A 17580-nucleotide genomic window follows, 5' to 3' on the forward strand; every position below is an offset into this window, starting at 1 on the left:
TTCTATCAAATGAAGAAACGGAGAAACCATTAAACGTATAAGAGCATTTTTAATTTCTAGATAGTATAGCTATAGGTAATACGCTGGGCTGGTGGACCCAAATAGCTTCATGCTAGCTTTTTCCTAAATGTAATGGAAGGTTATACATGATGGATTTTATGAATGATTTATACTATTATGAACACCTTGAGAATAGTTAATTGCTTTTCATAATTGTGATACATGAAAAAACATATTAGATGCAGAGGACACTAAGGACTTTCTTCCATAAATAGCTATCTATGAGAATGAGATGGGCCTTAATTAAGTTCAGCTAAAAAAGACACTTTGCCAAAAATAATTAAAAAAACTTCCATTGGAGGCCATTGCACGTTAAAGCCCAATAGCAGAGCATCCCGGTGAAATTCAAAAACAGCAAGATTTACAAATGGTCATTGAAAAATAGCAACAGTTTCAAAAGTAATCGAAATTTAGCACTTTTCACGTTAGGATAAATCTGAACGAAAACACTGTTCAAAATCCGGAAAATATTCCAGCATAATATACTGGAGTTCGAATTTTTTACATGTGAACTTCCAGCATAATATACTGGAGTTCCAGCATAATATACTAGTCCAGCATAATATGCTAAAAGTTCATACACAATGCTCCAATATCCAGTATATTATGCTGGAACTTTCCGTGTGCTGGAGTTCCAGCATAATATGCTGGAATTTCATACACAGGTGCATGCTGGAACTTTCTGTATTGCAGCAAAATAGTGGCTATTTTCTAATAATTTTGCAAACGCTGGCTATTTCTCAATCAATCCAAAAACTGGTTAGCCCATGCTATTTTCACGAGCATCCCGCCCTCCCTCTACCAGCCTCCTTGAAGTCAGATTAACACAAGCCCAGACTTGATGGATCGGACCCAATCCTTTTTTCTTATCCGGATTATGTTGTAACTTGTAAATAGAAATAGGAGTTTATTTTTTTTATTTCATTGAAGTATGAAGCAATGGAGAGATAGAGGAAACCTCTTTGAAAATCAGGAAAACCTTAGTTATGTTAGCCCGACGATATCTTTACGAGCCTGAAAAACCTTAGTTCTATTATCCTGACAATACCTCCCTACACTATTTCTTTTAGTTTTGTATTTTTCTGTAGGATGACCGCTCAGAGAATATTAATCTAGTTAATGGGATATATGAGGGTGAATCTCCATGGTACGAAATATCAAGTGAGCGACATAACCATTTCTTTAGTCCAAGTATGTTGTTTCTTCATCATGTTGAACGTAACATTCTACCCCTATCTTCATTTCTGGCTCCAAGTTACTATTTTTTTTCTTGTTGATTCGAGGAATTTTGAGCATATTATAATGACCCTTGATTATCATTAGATTTCTGAGAATCAAGAGAACCACTTTGCTTGATTTGAATCGAGGACCTGATGACACCTATTTGGCTGGTAGCCTAGATGCTTAGGCCCAGGGCAGGGGGCCTATTTCTCAGTTTTATTTAATATTTAAGTTGTTATATTCTTTGCAATATTGTTATGTGGTAGGCTTACCTAGTCTCTAAGACTAGGTGTCATCACGACTTTTAAGGTGAGATTTTGGATCGTGACAAGTTGGTATTAGTGAGAGAGTCATATGGCTTATACAAGGAATCAACAACAAAGTTGTATTCTTGATCATTCTCAGATTCTGAGGCATAACTGTAGGAAGTAGAAATAGGTAATTCCAGAACTATGAGAAGTTGAATCTAGTGAACTGGTTTTAGTCCAAAATTTGAGGCTGTATGGATTACACAAGAGTTGGAAATATCATTCCTTTCACCCAAAATTTTCTTTCTAATTGGAACTGAAGCCTTTGAAGCTGCATATATGGTATGTGACATGATGTTCCTAGTCATGGGTTTCTTGTCAAATGGTTGCTCATTCCCATTAGTTTCTCTTGACTTCATTAACCCAAAAAACCAAAAATGAATTTCTCCTAATTTCAGAAACCATTTTATCTTTCTTGAAATTTAAAACTAATCTGCTTCATTTTATCATTCTTGTGTACTGTGGATGTAGTTAGTGTTTTATTTTGTACTTGAGGTTTTCTATTTTCCAAAAGCGATAGTTTCATGGAAATAAAACTAATTCACATTATTTTATCATCTTGCAGGGATAGAAAGTCCGTCCCAAGGCTGAACTGGGAGCATTATATGCATATTGTTAGGGAGGTTCAGTTTGGCCAAAAAGTCCATAGTCTTCAATCGTCTCTATTTTGCTGCTTACTCTTGTTCAGTACTACTTGTTTTTGTCTTGAATGAAATCCAATTTTCTCATACCGATGAACAGTGAAAACTGTTGTCTGTAGTTAAATCTGACAACTTCTCATATCGGATGAATTCTGCTTCTTGGGTGCTGGTTGGTTTCTCGATGAGTGATAATTTATGTTACTTTGATAACGTGAATTTTTTACTTTTTGTTTATTCATAATATTGTTGATAACATTGATTTTGGTCAAGAATTACCGTTGTTTCAATTTTTATGTATTTTAATTTAATTTATTTTCAATTGTCATATATTTCCAATTAAATGTATTTTCAATTTTCAGTTTTCAATTTTAGCAACATCTAATATTTTATAGTCGCACCTTTCAATTTTAGCAACATCTAATATTTTATATTTGCACCATTAATTTTTTGAGATGATTATATATTTTTTGTACAATTATAACTTATAATAAAATTAACTTATAATTTTACATAAAAATAATAAATGCACAAAAATTAATTTATCAAAATTATACGCCAAAGTTAAGATGTAAAATATTAATATTATAAAGATATTGCATAAACATAATTAGGTATATATAAAGAGATAAATTAAAAGATTAAATAATAAAATATACATGAATAGTAATGGGGGAGATGAATAGTGTACCCCCATATTTAGGGGTGTCAATGGTTCGGTTCAGCCGGTTAAATTATAAAATTTATACCATACCAATTTTTCGATTATTCTATTATGTATAACCAAAATTAGACTTTTCGAAATCGTCCCGATCATGTCGGTTTCACTTCGGTATCGGTACGGTTCGGTTAATTTTCGGTATTTTTTTAAATGTCATGTAAAATTCACCAGTAAAAATAGAATGCAATAACATACATTCTTTTATAGGACTTAACAAAACTCTCTAGACATTTTTACTGTTTAAAGGATAATGAATTAAAAAACATGAAAGATGGCTAGAGTATAGATATACAACAATTCGACAGCAACGTAAAAGAAACCAAGTAAAAGCAAAGAAAATATAAATCACACGAGTGGAAAGATATTAACCAAGTTGGGACTCAAGAATAAAGTCTATATTAAATATTCAAAAAGATAAATCAAAATTATATGAAAGGAAACATATTCAATACATTGTAGTTTGCTACTCATAATTGCTAGAATACTTTGTGTCTTGCTAATAAAGATACTTGAAATAGCTTAGTTTAAGTATGAGTAACATAATAGGCTTTAGGAATTAGTATTTTAAGTTTAATTACTTATTGGCTTGTAACAATTTTCATAATTCCAAGGCCCAATGAAAAATTTAATGCTTTATTAGTTTTAAACTTACTATATAAATATATTTTTCACATGTAAAATTTATTCGGTACGGTTCGGTATTTTTTCGGTTTATTTTTATAAAATAAAAAACCTACCCTAATTATCGGTACGGTTATAAATTTATATAAAAACCTACGGTTTCTTCAAAAGAAACCTAAAAATCGGTTCGGTGCGGTACCGTTCGGTCGGTTTAGACGGTTTTTAAATATCCATTGACACCTCTACCCATATTTGAGGGAACACTATTCATTCCCCATTTTGGGGGCAAAAATGGGGGAGGGTTGGAGCTTCATTACCCCAAAAATTGCCCCCATTATGGGAAAATGGGGTAAGGTTGGAGATGGCCTTACAAGGGCTAAAAAGTACTCCCTCTGTTCAAGTTTATGCGAATCTATTTTCTTTTTGGTCCGTTTCAAAAAGAGTGACCCCTTTCTAAATTTGATAACAATTTAGCTTAAACTTACAATTCTACCCTTAATGAGAAGTTTTTATAACCACACAAATACTCTAGGGCCCTTTTTGACTTACTTAAGACCACAAATTTCAAAAGTATTTATTTTTTCTCAATCTCCGTGCCTAGTCAAACAGATTCACGTAAATTGGGACGGAGGGAGTAGTTATTTATGAATTTTCTGCGTATTAATTATATGTAACCGAAAAAAAAGAACCGGGCCTAATAGAATCATGGGTCTGCCGGGGGTCTAAATTTTGTCACTCAATTACTGCACGCTCCATCTATGGCGCGTGATGGGAACGGTTAATTCCCAGGAATCCGTTGAGAACAAATAAAAAAAATTCTCAGGAATCCCCAGAACAGGAAAAGCACCAAACAATAAGCACAAAGTGAGAGTAGAAAGCAATTCAATCATTTCTGTTCCAAGAATCTCCTCCCACATAAGCCAACCACAACCTCAAATCTGCACCAAAGAATCACAAAATATATAATAGTAATATTAATAATTATCTCTAAGACTAGGTAATCTGAGGAGAAGAGCTCTTTAAAATGGTGATATGAATCAATATAGGAGTAGAAGAAGTTATAATTTTAGTACTTGTTTGCTGTTTTAGTTATGGAAGTTTTAGAGAGGGAGGAAGACGTTAGCCCTAGATATTCATTTCAAAGGAATGGATCATCATTGTCTTGTGTAGTTCCACCATTCTTGCTCATTGATAGCATCCCCAAAAAGAGCTTGTCTTATAACAAGCTACCTGAGGAACCCCTCAAGCTCACTGTCCTCAAATTGGATGGCTCTTCCTTTGGTAATTTTTCTTAATTTTCTCCTCTACTTGAATTGTGCAATTGATCTTTGTTGTGTATATGTAAATAAATTTAGAGTCGGTGTGTTCAATTGATACTGAAATTGATGTTTGTACACCCTTAGAATATATGTGTGCGCGTGTTTCTTTCCTTGTTTTTCCTTATCTTGTTTGAGTGTACATATATGTATATGGTTTTTAATCTTTTAATGTATATATAGAGTTCGAGTTAAAGGTAGTGGGACAATGGGTACTATCACACCCAATGCATACGGCCTAGATCTTCCCATTATGCGCCAGCATTGATGTATTATTTGATCAAATGGTCTGTGATCAATTGAATTTAGTGTTCTGCAGATATTAAAGTAACGAGGAATGCGACAGTGGCAGATCTCAAGCAGGCGGTGGAAGCTGCCTTTAGTCATTTGCCAAAGACGGGAACAGGCAAGGTTTCATGGTATGTGCATTCGCAAAGGATAATGCTGCAAATATAGAAAATAGAAAACGCGCAAGTATGTATGTGGGGTGGGAGTTGCGGGTAGTAGGTTCAAGGAGTTGTAGTTGAAAATTCATATATTAATTTCAGCAATTTATCGAACTAAGTACCATTGGGCATTTCCTACAATTCTGCAGGAATTCTGTTTTGTGTACATTACCAAGTGAAGTTTTGACATCAGGGCTTTCTCCCATGTCTTCTTTTAAAATGTGTTCCTAGGCAACAAACTAATAGCAATATAGCATGTAAAGATCTAAATTTTATCAACTAAACTTCTTCTGCGGTAACTTTTTCATGATTTCAACTTGATTCTCTTATGAACAATCGAAAAATATGACTCAGTTTGAAAGGAACTAACAGTTGAATGATGTTACTTTATATAAACTTGGTAGAATGTCATGGACGCCGATTTCTGTCTGACATAATATACCAGCTTTTTCACTATATATCACCTTGGCTAGTTCTTTCTAGCTCACTAATTTTATTGTGACACTGTTTGCAGGTCACATGTGTGGGGACATTTTTGCTTGAGCTATGACGGGAGGAAGCTACTTACTGATGGTGATTTGTTGGGAACCTATCGGATCAAGGATGGTGATAAGGTTTCTTCTCAATTCGTTGGACTTTCTAGGAAAATTGCTTTAATCTAATCTGTACATGGTTTTCTTGTGTTCGCTTGTTACTAATGCACTGGAATATGCAATCTGTTAATAGGTGATTATAGGATGAGGAAAACCACTCCAATTATTTTCAACCTATCAAATTTTGGAGAAACTTAATAATTAGATAAATTTGGATAGTTGCATTGTAGGAGTGTTGGTTTGATATAGGATCTGTTTGGAAAGTAAGAAGCCACTAAGCTCCTTTTGATACATCTTCATTAGCAAATAATTCTCATGTGAAAACATGGCCATTTCTTGTTCACTAAAAGAGGTGAATAAACTCCCAAGAGAGACACGTAAAAAGCAGGTTCAATTACTCATGCCTGGTTAGCATGTAAGAAAGTTGATGTCACAGAGCTAGTTATGAGTGCCATTCAGTGACCTCAATCGAACAGAAAAATATCTACGATGGATTGTGGAGATCAACAATCTGGTATAAACTGTTGGAAATATCATGGAAATACACGAAAATTTTTCAAAGCTTGAGGTGTGCCAAAGACGATGTCCTTAAGGATATTTCATTTCATTATTAAGTGAAAAAGAGAGCTCTTCCTAATCGATGAGGGACACTTCCTCATCTAACAAAAACAGTATGTGGACAACAATTTCAGAGCATAATTGCAAGATTCTCCTCCAACAGCTTAGGATAAATTGGTTTACTAGAATTATTTAGTGCCATTTATGATGGTGTATTGACCAAATATAAACAGCTGATAGTTTATTTAGCCATTGTGGTTGTGTTTTGCTTTCTGAGTTTTAAGCAGTTTCTTTTCCACCCTGGGGTTAAGAAAAAAGATTAAAGAGCTGAATATTTGCAAAAGCAATAAAATCTGTTCATTACAAGTTAATCTTTTTAGAGGTTTCAGATGGATGCCTAGCTTCCCATCAGTTGATATTCATTCTTTTTCCTTAACAAAAGGGATCTCTGTTGCATGCTCGCTAGCGCAAGTGGGGCTGTTTGAATATTTCCTTAATGCTCTCATGATTGAAGTTTTTGCACATGCAGCTTAGTTTTACGAGGCATGTCTCCATTTGTTACAATCTGGTCAAAACACGATCGGAGAGAGAGGACCGCTGTGAAAATGAACCTAGTATGTAAGTTCTCTATATTGGCTTCATCCTAATTATTTTCTCAGTGGGTACTTGTTGGTTCATGATACTAATATTTCGCTTTACCCATGCCTTTTATGCTATTGCTCTGCTATCAAAGCGTAAGGTAGTATTTGAGTGGTTGGGGTGCGGGAGAAGGGTTCTCCAATTGGTTTATTGAACAACAAAAAAGACTAGGGATTTTCAGCCTCTTCATTGTGAGATTTTAGCCATTTGAGTATTTCAACGAATTGAATAGTTATTTACATGGAAGTGAGGAAAACATTAGCTAGCTGATGCACATACTGCATGATCTTTGAATTTTCAGTGCTAATTGGCAAGTGGCGACTCTGGAAACTTTCTCCTTCCTCCTGAAATTTCAGCTGAACCAGAAATGGTGTATATTCTGTCTTCTGCTTATTGCTAATTACGAAACAAATTCCCTATGTTTACATATGCCCAATAGTGCTACACAATCCTCCTTGTAACTTTAGCTCGAAGGACTTGTCATCCTTTTATAAGCAGACAGGGGTATATAACTTTTCCGCTCTTCCAGTGATGAAGTTATTTTCTTTTGGTTTTTTCTCCACAATGCTAAGTATATTTGTGACTTGGGCTAGCATAGTGGCATTGTGACTTATCAGAGCAGCTTAGATAAAACTATCTTGGAAAATGCATTTTGCAGATCCAAAGGCTGTGAAGCCAGACAGCGGAAAGGTCAACAAGAGGGTAATCACCGTCAAGATGACTTAAGGAACCATCAAAATGCTATTCATGAAAATAACAGGGGTGTTGTTACCAATTGCGAATCCAGGTTGGTTCATTTGTTTAGAGGGTGGTTCTCATACAAATTGGCGAGCCCAGACAGGAGAATAACACACAAAAGAAGTGCATCGAGATCAGAGTATAGTTTTCTTATGGAGTCCTAAAAGGTAACGCAGTTGCACAGTGATTACTGCAAGTTTCAAAAAGAGCCGGATAGCATAACCAGCATCATTCGAAATCTGGAATTCCAAACTGTTTGCGAACGTCAAAGAGAGTTGAAGAGTGAATTGGAAAGCATTCATCTCTAGGTGAACCTCCAAACTTTTGATTTTAGTGTCCAAACTGATTCTGCATAGAAGATTAGCACTCTTGCTAGCATCTTTTCCATTTCCTCATTTGCAGATGACAATTAGTTATGTACACATGATTTAGCTGAGGATTGGGCATGTAAGTCTTGGAATTGTGCAAAAGAAACTCTGATATTTGCTCTTGATGTACACCACTTTTCGGTTCAATGTAATCGAATTCTGATATTCGTCCTTTTGCCTTAGAACACAAAAAGCAAATCCATTGATTGTCAAGACTTGAACTTCTGTGATCTGGCTTGGGATCTCAACAGGTATTTGGAAAGAGTTTAAAATTGTATGCATTGAAGGTGTAAAAAGTTACTTACTACTATAAGATTAGGCGACTAATGAGGTAATTACAAGTAAATTCGTTGGATAATTGATAATCTAGTAAAAATGAGTTAATAGTGTATACAGCTTAGATCCAAGTAACAGAACAAGTAAATATTATTAACTTGTGGATAACAATTCTCAAACTCTTAGTCACTCCTTAGTAGTTCTACAATGATAATTGCCTTGAAGTTCCAACAACAACAAGAATCCACTAAAAATCTCACACGTGAGAGGTCTGGAGAGGATAGTGTGTATCAGACCTTACCCCTACCCCGATGGAGTAGAGCGGCTGTTTCCGATAGACCATCGGCTCAAGAAAATGAAAAAGACCTTGAAGTTCCAAGACTTTTCAAAATAAACTTACATTTAAATAAATCACTTATAGGTCACTCTGGGGTGAATCAAATCAAAAGACTATCAACTGAGGAAAATATTATTTTGTGTCTCATACAACTGACACTACTTGTATGAGGATCTTTTTGTCTCACAGTTTTGTGGATCCAGAAGTTTAAGATTGGGGTCCACAAATTTGTTAGAGAAAAGAAGTCTCGCACAACTAATGTCAATTGGTGAGGCATACAATAAGACTTCTCACCAACTAATAACAAACAATTTTGTGCATACTAAATCCNGGGGGTCTGTTTTAGAAAAAAAAAGATCTCAGCCTCATCATAATGTGTGGCATAGATTGAGATAGCCTTTCTGAGATTTTCCTTCTTCCCTTCTCAAAACACAACCCTAAAAAAATCAAGAATCACACCCTCTCAAAAAATAAGAAATTACCACAGCAAAATCCCAACTATCTACACTTCAAGAAGAACAGAAAAAGAAAAGCCATGACCAACATGATCATGGCCTCCTCCAAAGCCATAATCACTTCATCTCCATCTCCAAGATTCAAACTTTCCCTCCAACAAATCCCCCTTCCCAAAATACCCCTCCCCAAATTAACCAAATCCCTCAAACCCCTCTCCATCCCATCAAACCTCAAGTCCATTTCAGTAATTCTTGCTAGCTCATTGGCCATAGCACCACCTTCACTAGCAGAAGAAATTGAAAAAGCCTCCCTTTTTGATTCAGAATACTTTTTTTCCTATTTTTGCACTGTGCACGCCTGTGTGTGTATTTGTTGATCAAATGTCATAATTATTGAGTGCCTATATTTGCACTGTTCTTTCTTTNGATTCTTCCATTAAAGAGAAACTAAACAGTGTGAAGGACACATCTGCAGAAGTGAAGCAATTGGAAGATCAAGCTGCTGCAATTATGAGAGCTGCAAGAGCTGAAATATCAGCAGCATTGAATAAAATGAAGAAAGAGACTCAACTAGAAGTTGAACAAAAGATTGCAGAAGGGAGAAAGAAAGTTGAGGCTGAGTTACAAGAAGCTTTGGCTAGCTTGGATAAGCAAAAGGAGGAGACTATTAAGAGTCTTGATTCTCAGATTGCTGCTCTTAGTGATGAGATTGTCAAAAAAGTCCTTCCTGTTCAGTAACTAATTCTGAAAGTTGTAGTAGTATAATTTTTTTTTTTTAATTACTGTTTGATCAAAGAAATATAAATGTGATATACTTGGTCCTTTTATATGGTGAATCTCATGTAGTGCACATCATCTTTTACTCTTTTCTTGGTTTTACTTAGTAGAAATTTTTCAGGTTTTTTTAAAGAAGTTAAAGAAAGCTATAGCTAATAGCTCAAAATTTTCAGGTTTACTCACATTTGAAAGCTATAGCTCAAATTTTGCTTGTCAGTTGTACTTCTTGTAGTATTGAAGTAAAATAGGCATGAATAAAGTTTAATTGATCGATATAGAGAATTCATATTGTTTACCCTAAAAACGGATAACAATTGCATTTATGGAAAAGGGCCAAAAATGCTCCTAATCTATTGAAAATGGCTCACAAATGCCCTCCGTTAACCTTTAGGTTTAAATATACCCTTAACATTTTCTTTGAGTTCAAATATATCCCTGAAACTAACAATAAGATCCACCCATTATTTGTAAAAAAATTACACGGGTCGCCCTATTTGGTCACCCCCATTTAACCTATACCCATATTTTTAAAATTATTTAACCTATACCCTGATTTTTACAACTTCAGGCGCCTCCTTCTTCCTGCTACCTGTGCGCTCCTTTCTTCCTCCTTTCTTTTCCTCTTCTTCTTCTTCTTCTTCTTCTTCTTCTTCTTCTTCTTCTTCTTCTTCTTCTTCTTCTTTTCTCTTTCAAACACATGAGACTTTGTGTAAGTATATTGATTGAATATGAAATACACAGTGATTTAGCACTAAGGTTTGAATAGTGGTGTTTGTGGTTCGATTTGGATCGGTTTTTTCCTAAAAAGAAACCAAACCAAGTAAGTCGGTTTTTCAAATATTAGAAACAAACCAAACCAATTAAGTCGATTTTTTCTCGATTCGGTTTAAGTCGGGTTTTGTCGGTTTTTTCGGTTATTTGTCGGATTTTTCTTAAATATAAGACATACACTACCAAACACATATTCCGGCGACCACATTTTCAACGTAGCACTATCAAATCAATTGCCCTTTGAGAAATCTATTATTTACCAAGATATATTGATGATAATTGAATCAAATAGTGATGAATAATTTAAGGACTCAATTAAAAATATATTTTTTTAAACACGAAATGGATTCTTACACTTAACAAAAGAAAACTACCAATCAAACTAGAATGTAAAGGTAAACAACTATACTAAAAGTGCAAACTATTAACATTTACCATAAAACTTTTGAAACTTTGTATAAAATATACATATATATAGGTGTAATAATAAATTTGAAATAGCTACTCCTATAGTCGGTTTTTTTCGGTTTTTTCTGATTAAAACCAAAACCAAACCAAATTTGATCGATTTTTAATATTCAAAACCAAAATCAAACCAAACCAAAAAGTATCGGTTTTTGTGGTCGGTTTGGTTTGGTTTTCGGTTTGGTTCGGTTTTTCGGGTTTTTATGAACATCCCTAGGTATGAATTTTGCGTTAAGTACATCTGAAATTGCATTCCCCCAAAAAAGAATTAAAGATGGTTCTTCTTAATGCTGAATTTCCTGATAATTCTATTATAGCAACTAGATCTTAATGACAACTTGTCATTGTTGTTTTAGAACTTCAGCTCTAAGAATGCTGAAGTTCAGCAAATATAAACAAAAACTTCAGCTTCTAGAATGCTGAAGTTCAGCAAATACAAAACAAACTTCAGCCTTGAAGTTCATCACAAACATAATAAAGCTTCAGCTAAAACATGCTGAAGTTTAGCAAATATTGAACAAAACTTCAACTAAAACATGTTGAAGTTCAGCAAATAGAGAACAAAACTTTAGCTAGTAGAATGCTTAAGTTCAGCAATTACAAACAAAAACTTCAGCCAACACTTGGTTCAGCAATTTTTGCTACTTCAAGTCCGTCTACTAGAATGCTGAAGTTTGCGTGATTGCCTTTGCTACTTCAGGCCCGTATGCCTGAAGTTATGCGAAAAACTTCAGCTAAAACATGCTGAAGTTCAGCAAATAGAGAAACAAAACTTCAGCTACTAGAATGCTTAAGTTAAGCAATTACAAACAAAAACTTCAGCCAACACTTGGTCAATTTTTGCTACTTCAGGCCTGTCTACTAGAATGCTGATGTTTGCGTGATTGTCTTTGCTACTTCAGGCCCGTATGCCTGAAGTTACGCGAAAAGTGGGTACGCTTGCAATTTTTTTTTTGCAAAGGGGGTATAATTTAAAACGTGACCCAAAAAGCGGATATAGATGCAAATGCCCCATTCCTTCTTCCTGTTTTGCAACTACATTTTGTCTTCTTCAGTCTAAGTATGTTTCCTCCTTCTCTTCTTCTCCTTTCTTCCAGTTTCTTTATTATAATTTTCTGTTGTCTTTGCGTAAAAATTTATTTTTTGTGCAAGAATGTCCTAGAACTTTGCTTCCTCCCAAACAAAAGAACAAACATTATACTATCTTCATAAATATCCATGAATTCCAAGTTTTTCGTACATGCATTTTTGTACCCAGCCTAATAAATGATAACCATTCTATCGAGTTTTGGTCAATTCTATATTTTATAGTTAGCAGATTCATTAATTAAGGTGTTGACTTTAAAAAACAGAAAGAAAGAAAGACATAAAAATTGATGGAGTTGGCAAATTACATTCTTTATCATCTAATGTTTCTGAAAGTCAACTCCAAAATACCAATAAAACAAATAGTCAAAATAGAGGACTTTGAGCATGCTATTCATCACAAGTAGCGAGTCTTCCGTGAATGCTAAGCACCAAACTAACCCGAAATACTGGAATTTTTCTTCAGCTTGGCAAAAGGTAAAATACTATTCTCGGACAAAAGAAACAATTTTTTAGTACAAAAGATAAAAAAAAAAAAATTATGCAAAAATTATATGAGATTATGACAAAATAAAAGTGGAAGAAAGATAGGAAGGAGGAAATTTATGAAGAAGAAAAAAATGGAGTTGCAGAACACGAAGAGAGAAAGAGGGTCGTGGGTTTAATTCCTTAATAAATGATTGGGGTTATATTCGAACCGTTAGTTATAACAGAATTCCGTTAGTTTTAAGGGTATATTTAAACTCAAAAAACGTTAAGGGTATATTTAGACTAAAAGGTTAACGAAGGACATTTGTGAGCCATTTTCAATATGTTAGGGGTATTTTTGGCCCTTTTCCATTTTTTTTACTCAACCCAGTTGTGACGACCCGGTCGGTCGTCTCATGAGTTACTGCTCCGTTTCCCCCATTTCTGCTTTTACTTGCTTTGTTTATTGGTTCTATAGGTGATCGGGTTGGTTGGCTCGGGTTCAGAAAGGTTTTGAGAAGGTTTGAGACACTTAGTCTCTTTTAAGAAAGCTTAAGTTGGAAAAGTCAACTGGATGTTGACTTTTGTGTTAGAGGGCTCGGATGTAAGTTCCGATGGTTCTGATAGCTTCGAGAGATGATTTGGGACTTAGGACCGTGATCAGAATGTGTTTTGGAGGTCTGGAGTAGATTTAGGCTTGAATTGGCGAAATTGAGTTTTTGGTGTTTTCCGGTTGATAGGTGAGATTTTGATATAGGGGTCGGAATAGAATTCCGGAAGTTTCAGTAGTTTCGTTATGTCATTTGGGATGTGTGTGCAAAATTTTAGGTCATTCGGACGTGGTTTGGTATACTTTTTGATCAAACGCGGATTTCGGAAGATTTTAGAACCTTAGGCTTGAATTCGATGTGTTTTGGTTGTTTAGATGCTGTTTGAGGTGTTTTGAAGATTGGTATAAGTTTGAATAAGGTTATGGATTATGTTTGTGCTTTTGGTTGAGGTCCCGGGGGCCTCGGGCTGATTTCGGATGGTTGACGGAGAGTTTGGAATTTTTGAAGAAAGCTGCAGATTTTCTGCTTCTGGTATTTCCGCACCTGCGGATTGGGGACCGCAGGTGCGACGCCGCAGATGCGGAAGATAGGTCGTAGAAGCGGAAAATGGCTGGGAAGGCAGGAAGCGCAGAAGCGGTTGTGGGATCGCATCTGCGAAGGCGCAAGTGCGGAATGTTCATCGCAGATGCGGAAAATTGGGACTTAAGTGAGGACCGCAGATGCGGTGGTCTTGACCGCAGAAGCGGGAATTTGTCCGCAGATGAGAAATTCCTGGGCCAGAACATATAAGTTATTTCCTTCGCGATTTTCAGAGTTATTCCACCATTTTTAGTCGGTTCTTGGAGCTTTTGAGGCGATTTGAAGAGGGATTCAAGGGGAGCTCATTGAGGTAAGGATTTTGGACCTAAAAGCTCGTTTCTATGGTATTAATTTCGCGGATTAGAGCTGTAATTAAGAGTAAAATTAGAGAAACTAGGGCTTAGAAACCTAGGCCTTTGATTGAGGATTTGAAAGACCATTTGTGGTCGGATATTGGAACTTTTGATATGTATGAACTCGTGGGGAGATAAGGAATCTAATGATGTGAATTTTATCGAATTCTGAGATGTGGACCCAGGGGCCGGGTTTTGGTAATTTCGGGATTTGCATTATTTTTCGATTATTTTCGAGTGGGCTTCGTCCCTTTAGCATAATTTAATGGTTACGTTCTGATTTTGGTAGATTCGGAGCATCCGGAGGCCGATTCGAGGGGCAAAGGCATTGCGAGCTAGATTTTGGGCCGGATTGAGGTAAGTAATGATTTTAAATGCTGTCCTAAGGGTATGAAACCCCGGATTACACAGCGTTCGACTATATTGAGGTGACGCACACGCTAGATTACGAGCGTGGGGTCATGCACCGTTGGGATTGTGACTTTGTCCATCCCGTATGGTTGTTTTACTACGTATTTGTTTTCAAATTGTCTGATATTATCATGGTTTGGGCTAAATGCCATATTTGGGCTTCGTGCCAACTATTTAAACTCTTAGGGGATATTTACTACTATTTTCCTCACTGTTATGACTCTATACTGTACTCAGTCATGATATATTTAACCATTTTCACAACTAAGCCATGTTTACTCTGTTTTAACACTTTAAATGATATTTTAAAAAGATATTTTGAGCTAAGTATCATGTTTTACTGTTGCCCGAGGGGCTTATGAGATTCTGACTGAGTAAGGCCGAGGGCCTGTATTGTGAGGATACTTTTGGGTCGGGCTGACGCCCCGGCAGTGATATACTGATTATGATAATGAGGCCGAGGGCCTGAGATTGTTCGCCGCGAGGTGACTTGTGATTTATATGAGTCCGAGAGCCTGTTTATGATGCCACGAGATGGCTTGATATTGCTCTTGGGCCGTAAGGGGCCCCTCCCGGAGTCTGTACACCCCCAGTGAGTGCGGGTACCCATTGAGATCTGAGATATAGCCCGAGGGATTGGTATTGTTCTGTGATATTGCCCGAGGGGCCGATTCTGTTGTTACTTTGCCCGAGGGGCAGCTCTTATGTGTTTACCATTTCTAGTTGTTTATATATTGTTTGACTGCTTAAAATGTGTTTTATGAGATTTCACTGTTTAGTTATGTTTACTGATTTTGTTATGCCTCGTATAGCTTAATGTTATGTTTAACGTGATTTTATATCGCTCAGTCTTCATTTATTGTTATTACTCACTGAGTTGGAGTACTCACTTTACTCCCTGCACCCCCTGTGTGCAGATTCGGGCGCTACAGGTCCTGCTAGCGAGGGTTGAGAGCTGTCCAGCGGATTTCCGGAGATTTACTAGGTAGCTGCCCGGCGATTCGCAGCCCAGTGCAATCTCCCTCTATCTTATTTTCTTTCTGATTCAGTTATGTAGTAGTGGAGTAGACTTTCAGACTTGTAGTATTGTATTAGATGCTCATGACTGGTGACACCCCGATATCGGGTTGTGTTAGTTTTTAATTTCGCAAATTATACTGTTTACTGCTTATTTTGGAATTTTTATCATGTTAAAGACTTAGTATTTATTATCTAAATTGCTTAAAGTGAATTGGAAGTGTGTCGGCTGGCCTTGTCTTCACGAGAGGCGCCATCACGACCGGGTTTGGGGTTTAGGGTCATGACAAGTTGGTATCAGAGCCTAGGTTACATAGGTCTCACGAGTCATCAGCAGGTTTAGTAGAGTCTCGCGGATCGGTACGGAGACGTCTGTAGTTATCCTCGAGAGGCTACAGAACCTTTAGGAAAATTCCATATTCTTGAAATTCTTGTCGTGCGAATTTGTTGATCAAAAACTAAACTTCTGTTATTCTATTCTCTCACAGATGGTGAGGGCACGCGCTACCGGTCAGGATGGACGACCACCAGTACCACTAGTTGGAGCCACTAGAGGCCGAGGACGCGGTCGAGGCTGTGGTAGGGGCAGAGGTGCAGCCCACACAATAGCTGGGGCAGCACCTGCAGATCCACCAGTCGCCCCAGTTCAGGATCAGGTCCTAGTTGTGGACGCTCCAGCGGCACCAGCTCACGCACCAGCTGTTCCCATTGTGATTCTGGGTCTTCATGAGACTTTGACCCAGATTTTGACAGTATGTACGAGTCTTGCTCAGGCGGTCGCGGTCTCTACTGCCGCAGCTATTTCTCAGGCAGCGGCAGGCTCTCAGACTCCCGCTGCCCGCACACCGATCAGTTGGTTCAGGGATTACAGACACCGGAGGCACCACTAGCCCAGCCGGTGGCAGCTGCTCAGGGTTATGTAGCTCCAGTTATGCTAGAGGACGAGCAGCGTAGATTGGAGAGGTTTGGCAGGCTCCAGCCTCCTACTTTCAGTGGTGCAGACGGCGAGGATGCCCAGGGTTTCTTAGACAGATGTCAGAATATTCTTCGCACTGCAGGTATTCTGGAGACCAGCGGGGTTGCATTCACGACCTTTCAGTTTACCGGAGCTGCCTTCACTTGGTGGGAGGCATATGAGAGGTGTAGGCCTATTGGTTCGGCACCTTTGACTTGGCAGCAGTTCTCCGCTCTATTTCTGGAGAAGTATGTCCAACAGTCCCGTAGGGAGGAGCTGCGTAGGCAGTTCGAGCAGTTACAATAGGGGGATATGACTGTTACTCCGTACGAGATGAGGTTCTCGGAGTTAACTCGACATGCTATTTGGCTGGTTGCTACGGAGAGAGAGAGGATCCGGAGGTTTGTTGATGGCCTCACCTACCAGCTTCGGGTTCTCATGACTAAGGAGAGAGTGTCAGGCGCTACATTTGAGGAGGTTGTGGATATTGCTCGTGAGATTGAGTCAGTTCGTCGCCAGGAGCACTAGGAGAGAGAGGCCAAGAGGCCTCGTGGTCAGGGTAGTTATGGGGGTGCTCCTTTGAGGGGCCAGTTTCAACACGGCAGAGGCCGTCAGTTCAGGCATGCTCAGTCAGCTCGCCCAGGTTATCGTGGGGGATCATAAGGCCATGGTTCTCAGCAGGTTCATTCCTCACTCAGTGCACTTCCAGCCCAGCATTCGTCCCGTGCTCCATCAGTTCAGGATTCTTCTACGCCAGGTGCGTCTGCTAGTCATTCCGGTGCTAGGGGTTCCCATCAGTTCCCGTCTCCAGCACCCGGGAGTTGCTATGAGTGTGGAGAGATGGGTCACATG

The 17580-nt window shown here is 37.6% G+C and overlaps 2 protein-coding genes across 7 annotated transcripts; both read left to right on the forward strand.

Moving 5' to 3' along the window:
• The first annotated feature begins 4355 nt into the window (after positions 1-4355).
• Positions 4356-8402, forward strand: LOC109209131 (U11/U12 small nuclear ribonucleoprotein 25 kDa protein-like). Of its 6 annotated transcripts, none has more exons than XM_019372322.1 (6): positions 4356-4850; positions 5205-5304; positions 5846-5945; positions 7012-7096; positions 7780-7823; positions 7909-8011. In XM_019372322.1, exons 1-6 carry the CDS (start codon positions 4661-4663, stop codon positions 7924-7926), a joined length of 537 nt encoding a protein of 178 aa, XP_019227867.1. In that variant the 5' UTR covers positions 4356-4660; the 3' UTR covers positions 7927-8011. The 6 variants fall into 6 exon arrangements, 5 of the variants coding, with proteins under 5 accessions (XP_019227867.1, XP_019227864.1, XP_019227866.1 ...); XM_019372319.1 differs by having other exon boundaries at positions 4360-4850; positions 7012-7100; positions 7909-8402; XR_002065313.1 differs by adding an exon at positions 8262-8402 and having other exon boundaries at positions 4382-4850; positions 7012-7100; positions 7780-8167.
• Positions 8403-8553: 151 nt separating this feature from the next.
• LOC109209134 (ATP synthase subunit b', chloroplastic-like) lies at positions 8554-10160 on the forward strand. The gene is made up of 2 exons (XM_019372326.1): positions 8554-8558; positions 9694-10160. The coding sequence occupies exons 1-2, from the start codon at positions 8554-8556 to the stop codon at positions 10031-10033; spliced, it is 345 nt and encodes a 114-aa protein (XP_019227871.1). The 3' UTR covers positions 10034-10160.
• Positions 10161-17580: the final 7420 nt, after the last annotated feature.

Source organism: Nicotiana attenuata, unplaced genomic scaffold, assembly GCF_001879085.1.
Source record: "Nicotiana attenuata strain UT unplaced genomic scaffold, NIATTr2, whole genome shotgun sequence".
Taxonomy (NCBI): Eukaryota; Viridiplantae; Streptophyta; class Magnoliopsida; order Solanales; family Solanaceae; genus Nicotiana; species Nicotiana attenuata.

Coding starts and splice junctions, on each gene's coding strand:
- LOC109209131 (XM_019372317.1), top strand. CDS start 4,661: ATGGAAGTTTTAGAGAGGGAGGAAGACGTTAGCCCTAGATATTCATTT. Junction 5,946..7,011: donor GGATCAAGGATGGTGATAAG/GTTTCTTCTCAA, acceptor TTGCACATGCAG/CTTAGTTTTACGAGGCATGT. Junction 7,101..7,779: donor TGTGAAAATGAACCTAGTAT/GTAAGTTCTCTA, acceptor TGCATTTTGCAG/ATCCAAAGGCTGTGAAGCCA.